The sequence below is a fragment of the Rhododendron vialii genome, chromosome 6a (genome assembly GCF_030253575.1).
Source record: "Rhododendron vialii isolate Sample 1 chromosome 6a, ASM3025357v1".
Classification (NCBI taxonomy): Eukaryota; Viridiplantae; Streptophyta; class Magnoliopsida; order Ericales; family Ericaceae; genus Rhododendron; species Rhododendron vialii.
In genome coordinates, this window is record NC_080562.1 from 35,182,420 (window position 1) to 35,199,794 (window position 17,375).

The window sequence follows — 17,375 nt, forward strand, 5'->3', positions numbered from 1 at the left end:
CGGAACGTAAATTTCAAATTTAGACATTACTAAATAAACGGTGGTGTTTGTTTGGGTGGTGCAACAGTTTCGACAAGAAGAAATCTGGTATTCGGTCGCCGTGGTTCGGTGGTGTTCGATTCTCATCCTGTTCAGGTCGGTGACCATTGTGGTTTTGTCCATGAGACCCGTTAGGTTTTAGTTGTTTTGCCCTCTGATTTCGGCGAATCTTAATTGTTTAGGGTTTGAGCTGTGGATCTCTTCAGATCCTCTGTTACCTAGACCGAGATTGGTTCTTATGTACTGGCGTTATCGCGAGACTTACTTCGACAGTAGGTCCCTGAAATCGACGTTTAGGTTTCTTTAGTTCTTTCCTGTATCTGTTTGCCCAATGACTTGTTATAAATGAATTGACGATTAAAAAAAAAAAAAAAGACGTTACCAAATACAAATTTCAAATTAATATTTTACAGTGGAGTTGGGTAGTAGATAATCGAGAGGAGAAATGGACTCGCCGCCGTCTCCGCCGCCGCACCCAATACCACTCTCCCCAAAACCTCCATTGACGCCGCCGCAGATCGTCCAAACAGTCATCTCCGTGCTCACCTCCGACAAACCCTCCCTCGCCTCACTCTCCCCACTCATCCCCCACCTCACCCCTCCCCTCCTCCACTCCATCCTCTCCTCCGAAACCCTAGCCTCTCGCCCCCTTACCCTCCTTTCCTTCTTCACCTGGGCCCGCTCCCACCTCAACCCCACCCAAACCCTAATCCCTTCCCTCCTCGCCCTCCTCTCCTCTCTCTTCTCCCACAACAAATTCCCCGACGCCAAATCCCTCCTCCTCAACTTCATCTCCTCCGACCGCGGCCACCACCTCCACCGCACCCTCCTCCTCCCCGCCCGCCCCCACCCCTCCAAGGCCCTTCTAGACACCGCCGTCGGAGCTTACTGTCAATTCGGAAACCCTCAACTCGCCGTGCTAATCTTCAAGAAGATGAAGCGGCTCCGGCTCCAGCCAAAGCTCCTCACTTGCATCACACTCCTTAACTCCTTGGTAAAGTACCCTTCATCAAACAGAGTCTTGCTTTGTAAAGATGTTTTTAATGATGCGGTTATGCTCGGGGTTACCCCGAATACAAACATGTTTAACATATTGATAAATGGGTATTGCTTGGAGAATAGGTTTAAGGATGCTTTGGAGTTGTTGAGTAAAATGGGTGAGTATGAATGTTTGCCTGATCGTGTGACTTATAATACGATACTGGATGCGCTTTCTAAGAAGGGTCAGTTAAGTGAGGTTCGGGATTTGTTGGCGGATATGAAAGATAGAGGCTTGTTGCCGAACAGGAACACGTATAATATTTTGGTTTGTGGGTATTGTAGGATGGGATGGTTGAGGGAAGCGGCTCAGGTGATTGAGTTGATGACCCAGAACAATTTGTTGCCAGATGTTTGGACTTATAACATGTTGATCAATGGTTTCTGTCATGACGGGAGGATTGAAGAGGCTCTTAAGCTTCGCGATGAGATGGAGAACTTGAAGTTGTTGCCTGATGTGGTTACCTTTAATACATTGATAAATGGGTGTTACAAGTCAAAAAATAGTTCCAATGCATTCAAGTTGATTGCGGAAATGAAAGAGAAAGGAGTGGAACCTAATGTTGTCACACATAATATTATCATCAAGTCATACTGTAAAGAAGCGAAGATGGATGAAGCGAGTATTTCTGTTAGGAAGATGGTAGAAAGAGGGTTTTCTCCAGATTCCGTTACGTACAATACTTTGATTGATGGGTATTGTAAGATAGGGAATTTTGGGGAAGCCTTCAAAATTATGAATGAAATGGGTGGGAGAGGTTTGAAGATGGATATCGTCACCCTTAATTCTTTTCTTCATACTCTATGTCGAGAGAGGAAGATTGAAGAGGCTTATGAGCTACTTTCTAGTGTGAGTAAGCGAGGTTATATAGTTGATGAAGTAAGCTATGGCACTTTGATTATGGGATACTTCGAGGATGGAAATGTGGATAGAGCCATGAAACTTTGGGACGAGATGAAGGCCAAAGCGATCATACCTAGTGTGGTCACATATAACTCTCTTATCGGAGGCCTCTGCAAATCGGGAAAAATGGAGCAAGCAATAACTAAGCTGAATGAACTTCTAGAGAATGGATTGGTTCCTGATGAAACCACATACAACACAATTATTCGTGGTTACTGCTGGGGGGGATATGTTGAGAAAGCATTCCAGTTTCACAATAAAATGGTTGAAAATTCATTTAAGCCCGGCATCTTTACGTGTAACATTCTTCTTCATGGGCTTTGCAAAGAAGGGATGCTAGAAAAAGCCCTTACGCTCTTCAACACATGGATCTCGAAAGGGAGAGTGCTTGATGCAGTGACTTACAACACGTTGATAACAGCCCAATGCAGAGAAGGGAGACTTGAGGATGCTTTAGGCCTTGTTGTAGAAATGGAAGTGAAGAAACTAGGGCCTGATGGTTATACATATAACGTGATTATTGGTGCGCTTATTGAAGCGGGGAGGAACAAGGAAGCAGAGGAGTTAATGGAAAAAAGGGCTGAGATGGGGAAGTCATCTGACCCCTCCTTACCATTGGATAAGGGCCGAGATATGGTTACTTGTGAAATTCTGGAAAAGTCAGATTCAAGCTCTCTAGCTTATTCAGAACAAATATGTAAGCTGTGTTCGGAAGGGAAATACAGGGGTGCAATGCGTATTTTTGGTGAATTGACACAGAAGGGTGTTGCTATAGACAAATCCACATATATTACTTTGATGAAAGGACTCGTCAAGAGGCGAAAACCGATTACGAAGGCTGTCTAATTATAGCAACTCCATCCTTTGGTAACCTCTTGGTAAGTATCTGGTTGGAAGCTGTAATTTGGGTTGCAGTCTCATCTCCTTTCCTTGCATAAAAGGCTATGCCTAATGTCCAAAATAGTAGCTCATTTTTTATATCTTTTGAGAGAAAATAATCAAAACAGTGAATGTAAAAGTAATATCACTTTTCTAAATGATTGCTCATGGCTGTGTTGGAACTGTAGGCTCTAGCATTGGTCTGTCTTGAATGGTTATGTGTTAGGTTTATGTAGAACCAGCTTGAATTCCTAACTTGTGAATCTGTTCTTTAGATAATGCTCAATACAATGGGATTGGAGTTGGAGTTGAATGCTGAAGCCAAAATCTTCCCCGCTTCAACCTTCCCTCTTATCCGCTGTGCTCTCAGGTCAAGATAGGAGCAGGCCAACTCGGCAGGAACAGTCATGGGCCTGATGCTGCCAAACTTAGCTTTGCGAGCTATGGTGCAACGTGTTTTCGTCAGCCAAGTGCAGGGCATCCAGTTTGATTTCTAGGTCTGTCAGCAGCATGTGTTTTTTACATCTTTAAATTTGACCGATCAGTAGTTAAAGACAAGTTATTCAGGATACAGAAGCTGGATGTACTGAGTCTTTGTTAGATTTGACAAGAGGTTAGGAAGCTCAAAATTGGGACGGTTAAGTTTGGTTCCTGCTTTCTTATCCGCCTTGGAGAGCTGGCAAAATGATTATTTCTGGAATTTAGAGATGGTCCTATTTCTTAAAGTGGAAATTTCTGGTGGTTAGACATAAAGGGAAAGAGACTTTTAGACAAGGTGCGGCATTCTCTCTACGGTTTGAGGTTAAGCACGAAACTATACTATCAGAGTATGGTAAAATTTCCCATCTTTGGTACTTCTTCAATGATTAAAGTAGAGCCTCTAAGCGGCTGGAAGAGTTAGAGAGGAAGTTATATTACCAGTTACGGTTACATTGCATGCTGTTAAAGAATGAAGAAAGGGAAGATTAAATTGACTTGGGTAATCTCTAGTTACGGTTACAAAAATGTGTTTTTTTTTAATGTTTTCTAGGCCAAACAAAACATACATATGATCTAAAAGGAGTATTGTACTTCGTGATCAACTTGTTTCTTTTTCGGCCCTTCAATGTAATTGTGGTGTTCAGAATTCATTTCTGTGACAGACTGGTGACTGAATTTTCTTATTCTGCTGAAGGGCTCAAATAATGTGATGGGATGTTGCTAGTTTTCCTGCGGGTCCGAGTTTTAAGGTCATAATTTTGCTACATAACGTCTTCTCAAAAGGTGATTGTGCCTAGAAATTGTTTTGAAGTGGTTTATGGTGTACCGTATTTCAGCTTGTTGATTGTTCAAGCCAAGTCAATTGGAGTTGTCATCTAAAGGGTACATTATCTGACTCCTTTGTTAGTTAAGTCAATTGCTGCTACTGATCCTTGAGTTGGGTAATTTCTGAGGACATCATATTGCAGTATGCACCTGTTCTTGTCTTACACTTAACACCCCACCCTTTCCTCATATACCTTTAGAACTTGTAACTGTTGTTAGTAGAAAGCCTTCCAACCACACCTTAAAATCATCTCGATTCTATTCGACAAATTTGTGTTCAATTGGAATGGCAGCTTTTAACTGGAGAAAAATTTCACTTCTGATGAAGATTAGAAAGGGGGAAAAATAGACCTGTTGATTAATAAACTCCCCTCTAGACTAATCAAGACACTGGGTTTTATTTAGGTCTTTATGAGTCTCTGCAAGTAAAGGAAGTCTACACCAAGTGCATATATGTGATGACTTCTTAAGGTATATAATCAATGACGAGATGGTGAGAAATAGTCATAAATTAGGGAAAACATGCACCGGAATGAGGTCCACATGATGCTCTATGCATGTGCTCATCTCTTCCTTCAGCTGTCAATACAATAGAATCATGTGAATCTGAAGTCTTTAGAATTTGTCATCACCTTAATTTTTCTTGATCCATGGCCACTTCAAGAGGTGACTGTCTGATTATTTGTATGCCTTGCACTCGTAATCTTCTCTGAATTCCTATGCCCCCATGAGTACTCTTGATAATATGATCAAGTTGCCTATTTTTTTTTTAAAAACTTCTGGGTTATGATTGCTTGAATGACCATCTTTTATACTCGTAAAAAACAGAGATTTTGGTATCAGTCAGCTCCTTACTGTTTCTGAAACGTTCATGCAGTTAAGCAGCATCTAGTGTGAAAAAGCATCAAGATAATTAGGGACCTCGCTGTAGGAATTAGAAAGTCAACCCTCAAGTTGGTGAGTCTTGACCCTTGAGTTTTAGCATTCACATCTTAAAGCAAAGGCTTGTAAGATTGTAGACATATCATGCACACATGCATAGACTCAAGAACGTATCCAGGAACGGGGACAAGTGGTTACTCCTACCTTTTAAGGTGATGTTTTCATCACTTTTGTTTGTGCATTTCTACTTGCATGGTATCGGTCTATGTTGCATGTAAGTGAAAGAATCGTTTTAATTTATATATCAAGGGCATGGGAAACACCAAAATATTCATGTTTTATAAGCATATTTAGTTCATATTATTGGATAACTGATGTTGGCAAGGTTTTTGAGGGGGTTGTATATCATGCCTATGTGTTAATGCAGATTTCATGGTTAATTTGGTTACAAACTATGCTTGTTAGGTGAATGCTCAACTAAATACATTGGACGTGTGTACATACCCTCCTCCAATTGTCAAGTCCGAGTATCTGGAACTTCATTCAAACTGAACTAGAAGAGTCCTCAATGGTGTTGCCTACACTATTGAGCTGAATCTGACTAGCGGTAAATAAAATCACACTCAAGTTAACAAGTTCTGGAGATCTGACTATTTCCCTCATTGTGCTCAGGTGCTCTAGGTCAGGTTATAACTCGGCCCATGCATATGGAGGTATCCTCCAGCTGTGTGAGCCTCTTCAATTCACTGCCTCCTATTTTTTGAATGCCACTTCTCTACCTGGATTTGGCAACATCTGACTGATAAATGTGGTTGTAATGGAACTCTGGGGAGGCTTCTTGGATCATCACACGGGCTGCAGCCTGCAAGTATGTGTAAGCCAAAAAGAATTGAGAGCTGAAACTCAATTTTGCTGCTGCTGACAGCTAGATCTAGGGGAGAGGAACTGCAGAGTATTTCAAAGGAAGGTTTTGACCATGGATAGGGTTGCTAGTAATATTGACAGAGATGTTAGAGCTTGTTTCGTGCCATGGAAGAAGCTGCCTCAAACAGATGTTAGAGCTTGTTTTTTCGCTGCTTTGAAAACGTCGGGTCTGAGTGTTGGTTTTCTTTTGTTTCTGTTATTTTGTTAGACCAGTTACTTCGTGTCATAAATACTTTCACGTGGTTTACTGCTTTTTCAAGTAATGGCCGGAAGGAGCACCCGAAAATGATGGTAGGAAAACAAAGCTGACAGCAGAGTAGAATTAGTTTTATCAGATTACAATTTTACTGTATCCCGGGCCTGTAAGACGGAAACTTAAGCTATCTTCACAAGAAACATCAAAAGGGAATACGTTTTCTGTAGAGAATTTTAGCTGCGCCCTTCAAGTCTTGTTTGGTCCTGGAAGTTTATGAAAGGAAGATGATGCATGCATCGTTCAGATCTGTAGATATCACGGAGTCTCGATCGGGACAGGGCAGAATTGGCTTTCAAAAGCTCAAACTGTAGGCTATTCCTCTAATTGTTGTGTTCTGGACGGTAACTGATTTGTTACTTTCCTCTCACCATATAAAAAATCCGATTGGAATCTCTAACCAAATACAGACTCTCTTATCAAGTATCACAAAACCCTTACTATTTTTAACCAAGAGACAGACAGACGAAACAGAGTTCCTCAAACGTGACCGGATGTTATACAAAAATAGATGATTCTTGCGAAACCCTACGATTTCAACCAGAAAGAATGGCCGAAACATATGAATAACATTCCCGATGTGATTTGACTAATTTTAATCCAATTTGGACTTCGGGAATGCTAATGGTTATGGTTTGATTTAAAAACAAATTTGGTTTTATTCACTTATGTAATTGAATTTTCATAATTGACCCATTTAACTCAAATTTTGTTTGGCTTGATTTTACAGTTAGTTTGATTGACGAGGTTGATTTGGTGTCTATTTCTTGGTTTGATTTTGGTGGGCGTGAAAACCGATAATATTATCGATATCATCAAGTATTTGTATATACATCTACGGGTATAAATAGATGTGTTTTTTTTTTCTTGTAAAAGAGAGAGATGGGTTATGACTTTGGGGTTTGTTTTTTGTTCTGTTTGAAAAAATCTACATGTAGAGAAAATGATTCCGGTGATAATAAAAAGAAAAAAAGGCGCAGAAAATGAGGGAAAAGTTGGTATTTTGGAAAATTGTTTCGTTGACAATTTTGGGTCCAACTCTTACCCAATTTCACAAAAATAAGGAGGTGCAGTGTGAATTTAGAGAATAAAGGGGCATGCACTATGATTCGAGTGAAATCTAGGGGTGCTAGTGAAGTTTACCGACGTCTCCGCTTAAAAAGGCTGAGTTAGCTTTGGATTTGATTCAATGTAGCCAAGCTCATTATTATGAAAGCAAAATTTCATTTCACTTCTTGATGAGATATCGATTCGCGTTTGATTAGATTGAATTTTCTAGGGTTAGCATTCTTGATGATTTATACTATATGAATGATTTCGATCTGTGAAATTAAGCTGATGTAAGTTCATATTTGATTAGTAATGCAGCATGGCCGTGTTAAGAAGACTTCGCAGGTTGAAACTGGATAGACCAAAACTCGCGCTTTAGAAACGCGACTGTACTTTGGCATAACCAGAACTCGCGTCTTAGAAACGCGACTATTCTTTGGCATATGGAACCTTCCCCTTCGACGAGCTTCGAATCAGAAGGATTGGCATTTCCAAACATTTCCCCAACAAAACCCATTGCAAATCGTACAAGCTCCACCACTCGTATAATACCCAATCACTTCAAAGCCCGACGCCTCTCTTCTTGGGCTTCTAATTGAACCAAGCTACTCGAGTTTGAGTTCGTGATCATTTGTTTAAAAAAACTTGTTTAAGATCGGTCACAAACAAACCACAATATTTTTTGAAGCTTGTTAAAGTTTCAAATCAAGTTTGAACAAATTACTGTTCGGCTTGTATAAAAAAAATTTCGTAAACAAACGAGCATATTTTTTAAGCTTGTTATGTTTTCAAAGTTTGAGCTTTATCCCGACAAAACCCTTTTTGTCCTTTTCTTCTAAGGCTTTCTCTTCTCAGATATCTCTGCTTCTGCACCCAAACGTAAATCTCTCTCTGTCTTGTTTGTTTTTCAATTGGGCGTTTCAGGATTTAGCTTTGGTGAATTTCCCATTTGGGTAGTAGTCATTTTGTTGGAATTTCCATAGAGCATTTCGATTTTTCAAGCAATTCAACTCTACACATTCATTTGCTTTTCAAATATTTGTTACCCTTTACATTCAAAATGTAGTTTGTCATTGCAGCAGATGAAATGCCTGCACGCATTGGCTATTAAGGTCTTGGAATTATGGTCATGGCTCAAGATCTCATAAATGCTGGGTATGAAATTAAATTTCTTTACTTGGTTTCAGCTGATATACTGTGTCACTGACTTCAATATTATTTGCAAAGTTCAAAGTTGCTTTCTTTTGCCAATGCCTTATTGTGTGTTTCAGGACTTGCGATTAGTTGTCCGCATTTTAGTTTTATCATGATTGAACTGATAATGGAAAGGTAATGCTTACGAGCGATATGTACATACTGGCTATTGCAAAGTACTTTGGTGTATTTCTGGAGATATATTGATATGTACTACACATTTCCTTTTGTCGAATCCTATTAACCAAGAGAAAGTATTGATTTCCTTGGACTTTTAACCGATACAAGTAACTTATCAGCTAGTATCCAGGACACAACAATAAGAGGAATAGCCTACAGTTTTGAGCTTTTGACTGCAATTCTGCCTTGTCTCGATCGAGAGTCCATGATATCTTTTTCCAACAAATCTGAACGATGTACGTGACATAGTTTGAAAAAGAATCAAGATAATTAGGGACCTCACTGTAGGAATTAGGAAGTTATCCCTCAAGTTGGTGAGTCTTCACCCTTAAAAGCATTCACATTTTCAAGCAAAGGCTTTGGAAGACTGTAGATATATCCTGCACACGTGAATACACTCAAGAATATATCCAGGAGAACTGAAAATATTGAAGCACATGGCTGATGTAAGATTATGGGATGAGAAGCTCTGAATTTTTTTCTTTCGTTTTCTTTTTCGAATTTGCAACTAGATGTACATGTGCCATAGCTCAAGGTTACTGAATGGATTTCCAGGATTAATTTTGTTTCCCTTTATCATTTAGTAATTCTCAGCCTGAACTACGAAGTATTAGCTCAAGTACCTTTTGCACGTTGTTTTCATGTCTTTTGTAAAAATTCCTCACTTTTAAGGACAAGTGGAATTGGTGTCAACTTTCTCCAAAGACATTCCAAGCTTAGGTAGAAGTCCTGTACACGGATAGAAAATGGAGGACGATGAAAAAGAAAGAAGAACGTAAGAAACCAAGTGAGAATTAATCCTGGAAATGATATCCAACTAATAAGCGATGAAACATCAACCCAAGAATCTAAAGTAATGACCTGTGGAGTGTGGACCAGAGAGAGAGAGAGAGAGAGAGAGGAGGCCAGCCAGTTAACCGAGGCCAGCCATGTGAATGGGGACAAGTGGGTACGTTTTATTGGGATGTTTTCATCACTTTTGTTGGTGCATATATTTCTACTTGCATGGTCTCGGCCTCTGTTACATGGACTTGGGTATAGATGTCAGTGCAAGGAATTTTTTAATTTCCATATCAAAGGCAAGGGAAACACGAAAATATTCATGTTTCATTAGCATATTTAGTTCATATTATTGGATAAATGATGTTGACAAGGTTTTTTTGGGGGTCATATTTCATGCCTAACATAGGTGTAAATGCAGAGTTCATGGTTAAATTGTGCTAGGAACTATGCTGCTTAGGTAAATGCTCAACTAAATACATCGGACAGGTGTACCTTCTCTTCTCCGATTGTCGAGTCGGAGTACGTGACTGCAGTACTTCATTCAAACTGAATTAGAAGAGTCCTCAATGGTGTCGCCTACACTATTGAGCCGAATCTGACTTGAATCTGACCAGTGGTGGCTCTTGATGGATGTCTTGAGTGTTTTTGAGTCTCAAGGGTGCACTAAACACATGATTCGACCTTGAAGGTAAGTAGTCCACGAGATGCTACTGAAGTATGGATGACTAGAATCGGACTCCAGTTAACAAGTTCACGAAATCTGACTATTTTCCCCACTGCACCCACTGCGTTAGGTGGGCTAGGTCAGGTTATAACTCGTCCCATGTAAATGGAGGGATCCTCCACCTGAGTGAGCCTCTTCAATTTACTCCCACATGTTTTTTGAATTCCACTTCTCTAGCTGGATTTGGCTTTATCTGACTGATAAATGTGGTTGTAATGGAGCTCCTAGGGGGCTTCCTTGGATCATCACATTGGCTGCAAAGATGTGTAAGCCTAAAAGAGTTGAGAGCAGTCCTGAAACTTGATTATGCTGCTGCTGACTACTATGTCCGGGGGAGATGAACTTCAGAGTATTTCAAAGGAAGGTTTTGACCATGGATAGGGTTGCTAGTAATATTAATAGAGACGTTAGAGCTTGTTTCGTTCCATGGAAGAAGCTGCCTCAAACAGATGAACTTAAAAGGTCTTTTAGTCAAGTTGTTTTGTTTTCTGAGGTCTGATTTTTTTGCTGCTTTGAGAATGTCAGGTCTGAGTGTTGGTTTTCTCTTGTTTCTGTTATTTTGTTAGACCAGTTACTTTGTGTCATAAATACTCTCCCATGGTTTACTGCCTTTTCAGGTAATGTCCAGAAGGAGCACCAGAAAATGATGGTAGGAAAACAAAGCTGACAGCAGAGCAGAACTAGTTTAATCAGATTACAATTTTGCTGTATCACGGGCATCTCGGATGGAAACTTAATAAGCTATCTTCATATTTTTCTTTTTTCCATAGAGAAGGAAAGCTTTTTCTTTTCTTTTCTTTTTTTTCGGATCAAGGTTGATGAGCACACATTTTGATCATCTTCACTTGATCTTATAAATTTCTTTTTGGTGTAATTTTCTCACCGAGCCTTGCTATTCTGACCATGTTTCTACTTTCTTGAATTTTCTTGCTTAGATTTCCGTCCTCTGTGGTTCTAAGCAACATTTTTTGTTCAGACCTCGATTCATGACATGATTTTCAAAAGAATAAGATAAGGAAATGGATTCTCGTTATGTTTTGAATTGGAGTTTCTACATCTGGCATTGGCTCTAGAGCTGCCTCCTATATTCATGGTTGTTATTGACTGTAATTCTGCTAATGCTAAATTTTGATATTGATGCTTGTGGTGCTCTCAGTCTTCTAATTTAATCCATCCTGCTTCGACCACGAAAAGGCTCTATATGTGCATGATGTATGTGAATTTGGCGTTCAAAAAAATCAGACTTTAGCTTCTTTATAATGTGCAAGTGAAGTAGAAGTTAATTTAGAATGATATTTTTTGTTTGTTGGAGGAAGTTTATGAGAGGAAGATGACGAGTAAATCGTTCAGATTGGTTGGGAAAGATATCATGGAGTCGGGGTTGGGATTCGGGACTAGGCAAAATCGGCATTCAATAGCTCAGAACTGTAGGCTATCCCTCTAATTGTTGTCTTCTGGAAACTAACTGAGTTGCTACATTTTCTGGGTTAAAAATCCAAGGAAATCAATACTTTCTCTTGGTTAATCTCTTCTATGGGAGTCGTTAGCCTCTCATTGTCGAGAGCATTTAACTCAAAAGTTTGGCTGCCCTAATCTCCAATATCGCGGAATTGTATTGGGGACTTCAAAAAAGTTTCCCAACTTCAAATTACAAATCTTGTTGGATTTATCAATTGAGGTTGGTTGGTCGTGATTCAAAGCTCACGACAATCGGTTCGCTCATACTGGTATTCAAGAATCAGTACCTCCAACGGTTGAAATTGAAATGAATTGCACTGAAAAGTAATCGACATGAAACTTGATAAAAACTAGTAACAATGTTTACATGAAATGTTCTCTGTGGTACATTGTTCGACCTAGAAACAAAAGCAATACAGTAAAAAGTACGAAAAGTTGCTGACTCCAGGTTCTTGACGTGCAAATAAGATGAAATTGACTCTTCATATCAGAACACGACACTTGACCCGAGTCTATGTAACATCGATACTTTCTTGAATCTGAGTCGTCTATAAGACTACTACATTCATGCAGTCACTCAAATCACTACACTACAAATAGTTGACCTGATGCCTGCCCAGCACAGTAAGTAAAGAAGGAAGCCAAATATCAATTTCAGTAAATAAGCAGTCAATACAGCTGGGAATCCAGGTTCAAGAGGCTGAATAAATATAGAAAGCTCTAAAACAATCCAGGGTCTACGCCGCGGTGATCAGCTTGTGATCCTCCAATCTATAGCTAATTCTATGAGAAATTGACCCTTGACAGTTGACTCTGTGTTTAAATCTGTACATTTCCAATCTTAAAGACTGTCAGAAACAATTCTAAATTCAACTTCCCCCACTACTTCAGTTTTCTGCTTCGCACATCTCGACTTCAGTCTTCACTTCACTTGCAGCCGAAAGAAGCTCATCTGGAGTTGCAGCTGGGTCCAAATCCCAGCACCCTTCAGGCAAGTTGATGCCTTCGCCTTTGAGTAACTTATATGGCACCTGGTGTGAAAATCGCAACATCTCTCTCCTTGGAATCCACCTTATCACATCCTTGTTCTTGTTCCTCTGATAAACCGTCTTGAATTCATCTACTTTAACCAGTGGAGTGACACAGACTCCAAGCTCTTCAGAGTAATCGTCAAGAACTTCCACCATCTCATACTGGTGCCTCACCTCATCTGGGGTTGTTCTGTCCCAATCCCGTGTCCAATTTTGATATACGGCCCAAATGTCCCCACTTTTAGGGTAGATTCTAATGCATCCGCCGCGACCAACCTTCTCCCTGCTCATATGATGAGAGAAGACATTGACTTGTTCAACAACTTCGGAATTAACCGCCCTGAAGTTCCCACACGATTTGGTAAACCCAGAATCCACCCAGTTCACATACCCGAATTCACTATCAGTTTTTGAGTTCAGGTAACTAATATGAATTTTGAAAGGATTGACTGAAATGACCTCGCGAATCAGGCAGTACAATCTTGGCATACCATCTTCTTCATCGTATAGAGCCCATATTTGTTTGGGCTTGAAGCACTCCTCTGACCTATCCTTGTCAAAATCGTGGAAGTCCGAGTCTGGGACTGTTATTGACATTAACCCACTTTTCTTCAGCTCTCTGTTAGATTTCTCTCCAATTTTACCAATTACGTCACATGCCTTCGCATTTTTCTCACTAGCAGCAGCGGCAGCAGCTGCAGCCGCAGCAGCTGCAGCCGCAGCAGCTGCAGCCACCTTCAATTCTTCCAGTTTTTGGCGAATTTCTGTTCTTGCTCTGTCCATCAATAACTTCCTTGCATCAAATGCAGGGGCAGCAGAGCAACGTCTGGTTGGGATATCAGCTGGGCTGGTTACCTTAGAGTTAAGTCTGGTACTTCCATTCCCGTCTACCATTCTCACTTCTGCATTAGCTTTTGAAGCCAATTCTTGATTCTCATAACTAGAAGCACTTCCCATGTCAAGCTTCCTTTTCTTATAGGGTCCTCTCACCTTGCGAACCTTACGGACTGAAGGTTCATCATAGCTGACAACCACGTTGGAACCCACGTCAGCTGCAGCATAATTTATCTGATGCTTCCCGACAGATCTTCCTCCACTACTGTTTCCATTTCCATGATATATACCACTGGCAGATTGAGTATTTCGCTTATGAGGATCAACAACTCCAGCAGAAGCTCCAGGAAACGAGCTCAACTGAAATGACACATTAGAAACATACTCAGACCCATGCCCAGAATGAAATCCCGCATCCCCGTTTGCTGTATAATATACAGGAGTAGTTGGGACATAAGCAACCCCACTGTATGCATGGCTACCATACCCATTATCAGGCATGTACGACCACTGAGAATAAGGGAAAGAGCCATTCATGGGGGCAGTTCCAGTTTCCACGGCAATGAAAATACCACGACAGTTCTTACATGAAAGTCTCTTATTCAAGTATTTCCGCAGATACTCGTACTGAACCTGACAGGAGGTGCACACTGTCCAGAAAGTGTCTAGTCCATGAGAAACTGAAGGTGAATTTGTCTGGACAACCCCAGAGGGTACTTGCCCATTTCTCTTGAAATCATAATTGCTACGTTTATAACTATCAGACAACAGAGTCCATGCATCTGACACGAGCTTGAATGCCCCATCAGCTCCCACAGTTTTGTTCTTATCAGGGTGGAGCAACACAGCCATCTTCTTATACTGCTTTTTCAACTTAGCAGTCCCTGCTGACGGTGCCAACCCAAGAATTGAATAGAAATCAGTTTCTCCATTAACCTTAACCTCAGAAGCAATATACACTTCAAATGTAGCCACCATTTGAGATATACCCTCCAGTTCTGGGAAAAGCATTTGAGCCTTTAAAGCATAATTCCTTGCACCCGTGAAGTCTTTCTCGGCAAATAGCTTCTCAGCATTTATTTTAGCTCTAAGAGCCTCCTCTCTGTTTGGTTCCATGAAGAAATTCGAAACTCCAAAAAATTCAAAGCCCAACTCTCAGAAGGAAATCCATCACAAGCTCAAAGTCTTACTCGTTGAAATTAAGCCGCAATGCATAACCAAACCTGCAAAAATTTTGTTCTGCACATTTTAGTTGGTTGGAATTTCAACTTTCTGACAAGCTTAGTATCATGACAATAAAACAATCAACTGTTTCTCAACAAGATCAAACCAACCACAGACTGGTGAATGCAGAACCTACACTTAATGAAGTCACTCAAACCTATAGAATTCCAATCTTAGGTTCAAATACAGTCAACAATCATAAAAACAGTTCCCAACAGTATTAGTACTACCAATATTCACCTCAGCACTTATCAAAAAAAAAAAAAATTCACCTCAGCAAGACCAAAAAAAAAAAAAAAAAACACAGTTAATTGGCAAATCATCAAAAATGAATCTAAACCTAAAAAGATTCATAATTCACTTCGTACCCATATCAGACATGACAACAATTCAACTAAAAAAACATATACAAAGCACCAAGTGAAACTTTAAAGTTCTTAAATCCAGATCAAAGAGTTAAAAGTTACAACACAAAAAAAATAAAATAAATTCAACAACCCAGTTGACTGAATTCCCCGAACAGTCAAATTTCAACTACCCAGAAGCAATTAGTAAGATCTGAAGCTCAAACGAATGTAGCTCACAATTCAACAGTACAAAACCCTAAAATTCAATAATTTCATCCATTTTCAAGAAAATGAAGAATTCAAACCGAAACTCACAAAGATTTGAGCTTTATGGTGAATAAATCATGAGCAAACATCCAAAAGCTACTCCGATCGTGGAATTAGCTCCAGATCTCGCGAGAATCAACAGAGACAGTGTGGTACGCACATAATAAAGTGAAAGTACAGAGAGACAGAGATACCTCCAGTGTCTTTATATGTATGGAGGTAACAGAGAGTACAAAAAAGGGTTAGGCTATTATGTGGGGATTAGTGAAGTGGTGGTGGGGAGGGGCGGCGTACGGCGGCCGGGAGGGGAAGGTTCCGTCGGAGGGCGATGAGAGAGAGAAGGAGAGAGGGGTTATGGTTAAAAAAAAAAAAAATACTATTGTGATAATGAAATGATTAACCAGTGAAAGTAAGCGCAGTTAATTGGTATTCAATACGGGGGAAGCCAATGGTGCGCCGCTGTGCGTGATGCGCATACGTACCTTTTCTTTTTTCTTTTCTTTTTTTTAATTTTTTGGTTTTTACTTTTTTTTTTCTTCCCCCTAACTTTTATTAATGGTTGTGTTTGGTTGTGGAGAAATGGGGACCTTGTTAAATTATGTCTAAAATTCACGCCATTGTTGTATTCTTTCCCTCCCAAAAATTTAGTTAGTTTTTACATATTGTGTTATACTATTTAAATAAAAAAAATAAATCACATTTGCGTATAATTTTCTAAACGTTTCCGTAACGACATTAATGCACAAAAGTACTTTAAGAGATTTTTATAAGTGAATGTTGATTAAAAATGTCAAAAAAGAAAAAAAAATGAAAATCAGGTGAGAGTAAAGCTTATTAATCCTTGTTTGGCACCAATAACCTTAACATACATAGCCCCGGAAAAAATGAGTCCAAAGACACTCATTTTGTTTTGTTTACCGTGTTGGTAATTTGAATCTGCAACGAATTCTAATCTTTTGGTAATAAATTGCCTACCCTTTTGTGACAATATTAACAAGGGATTTTCGGGCTCGAACTCAAATACATGCATGAGTGGAATATCGCAGCCCATTGCTATATTGCTTACTCTACTAGGACTAATGATGTTCAAGTCCAAGTTTTAACCAAAGTCAGTATATGAAAAGGAAGGCACAAATTGCACATGCCCAGTTATAATCTTTTGATCAACATTGCACAGAAGTCATTGCTTTTGCAAGTACTTGGGAATGTAGCTTATTACTTCCAATTTGTATTTTTTTTTTTTCGATAATACCTCAAGATATCATGAGCTCATTTCAAGATTCGGCGCCAAAATAATTAATTTAGTTAAAAACCAATAAAGAGTATTGTATCGTGAACTCTATGCGAGCGAGCAGTTAAAAAAAAAGACACTTTATAAGAACTGCTTTGCGATAGAGAACAGTCAAATTTGCGAGCTCCAATTTATAAGAGTCTTACAAGAGACCTTTCTTCCACTTGACAAAATCCCCCAATGGGCCGGTTCATATTATTTGTTTCTGTATGCATCAAAATCTAAATGAACGTAGAATCAACTGTAGCCAGTATTTGGCCATTTGTTTCCAAAATACTAGCCACACAACTGAACAAGGAAATTCCTGAAAATTGTCCTTTATCTCTTCGAATTTTGGCTTACGCAAAAATCAGTTTTTCAGGTTGCAATTACTTAAGGAATTTTGGAAATATTACGGTTTTAATCCCTGGACTTTGAGTTCGTGGGCAAGCTAGTGTGATTGATAAAAAAAAAAGAAGTATAATTATGTGAGCATCGAGATTAACATAAAAGAAAGGGCAAAGTCCACATCGACCCTATGTGGTTTGGGTCATGTGCGGATACACTCCTTATAGTTTAAAAGGGAGCACATAACCACCATGTGGTATGTTAAAATATGTAGATGCACCACATTCCATCTATGTTAACTGAAGTGTATCTCACACGTCTCTTAAATCCAACCAAAATTCAATCTGAGCCGTTCATAATATATTAATAAAATAATAGAGCATCTTTGTAAAAAAAATCATGTCGATCAAAAATGAATAAACATGTTCTTGTTGAAATGAA

The 17,375-nt window shown here is 39.5% G+C and overlaps 2 protein-coding genes across 39 annotated transcripts; one reads left to right on the top strand and one right to left on the bottom strand.

Annotated features, from left to right (window-relative positions):
* Nucleotides 1–416: 416 nt before the first annotated feature.
* On the top strand, nt 417–11,188 carry LOC131330296 (pentatricopeptide repeat-containing protein At2g16880). 37 transcript variants are annotated; one of them, XR_009201069.1, is made up of 4 exons: nt 417–3,839; nt 4,035–4,089; nt 4,177–4,222; nt 10,773–11,188. XR_009201069.1 is itself a non-coding variant. In XM_058363836.1 (2 exons), exon 1 carries the CDS (start codon nt 485–487, stop codon nt 2,825–2,827), a length of 2,343 nt encoding a protein of 780 aa, XP_058219819.1. In that variant the 5' UTR covers nt 417–484; the 3' UTR covers nt 2,828–2,859; nt 3,136–6,411. The 37 variants fall into 37 exon arrangements, 1 of the variants encoding a protein (XP_058219819.1); XR_009201053.1 differs by lacking the exon at nt 10,773–11,188 and adding an exon at nt 5,513–6,411; XR_009201054.1 differs by lacking the exon at nt 10,773–11,188 and adding an exon at nt 5,513–6,411 and having other exon boundaries at nt 4,035–4,075.
* Nucleotides 11,189–12,242: 1,054 nt separating this feature from the next.
* On the bottom strand, nt 12,243–15,720 carry LOC131330297 (uncharacterized). 2 transcript variants are annotated; one of them, XM_058363838.1, is made up of 2 exons: nt 15,511–15,720; nt 12,243–14,701 (listed from the first exon to the last, which is right to left on the bottom strand). In XM_058363838.1, exon 2 carries the CDS (start codon nt 14,592–14,594, stop codon nt 12,501–12,503), a length of 2,094 nt encoding a protein of 697 aa, XP_058219821.1. In that variant the 5' UTR covers nt 14,595–14,701; nt 15,511–15,720; the 3' UTR covers nt 12,243–12,500. The 2 variants fall into 2 exon arrangements, with proteins under 2 accessions (XP_058219821.1, XP_058219820.1); XM_058363837.1 differs by having other exon boundaries at nt 15,365–15,720.
* Nucleotides 15,721–17,375: the final 1,655 nt, after the last annotated feature.

Coding starts and splice junctions, on each gene's coding strand:
- LOC131330296 (XM_058363836.1), top strand. CDS start 485: ATGGACTCGCCGCCGTCTCCGCCGCCGCACCCAATACCACTCTCCCCA.
- LOC131330297 (XM_058363838.1), bottom strand. CDS start 14,594: ATGGAACCAAACAGAGAGGAGGCTCTTAGAGCTAAAATAAATGCTGAG.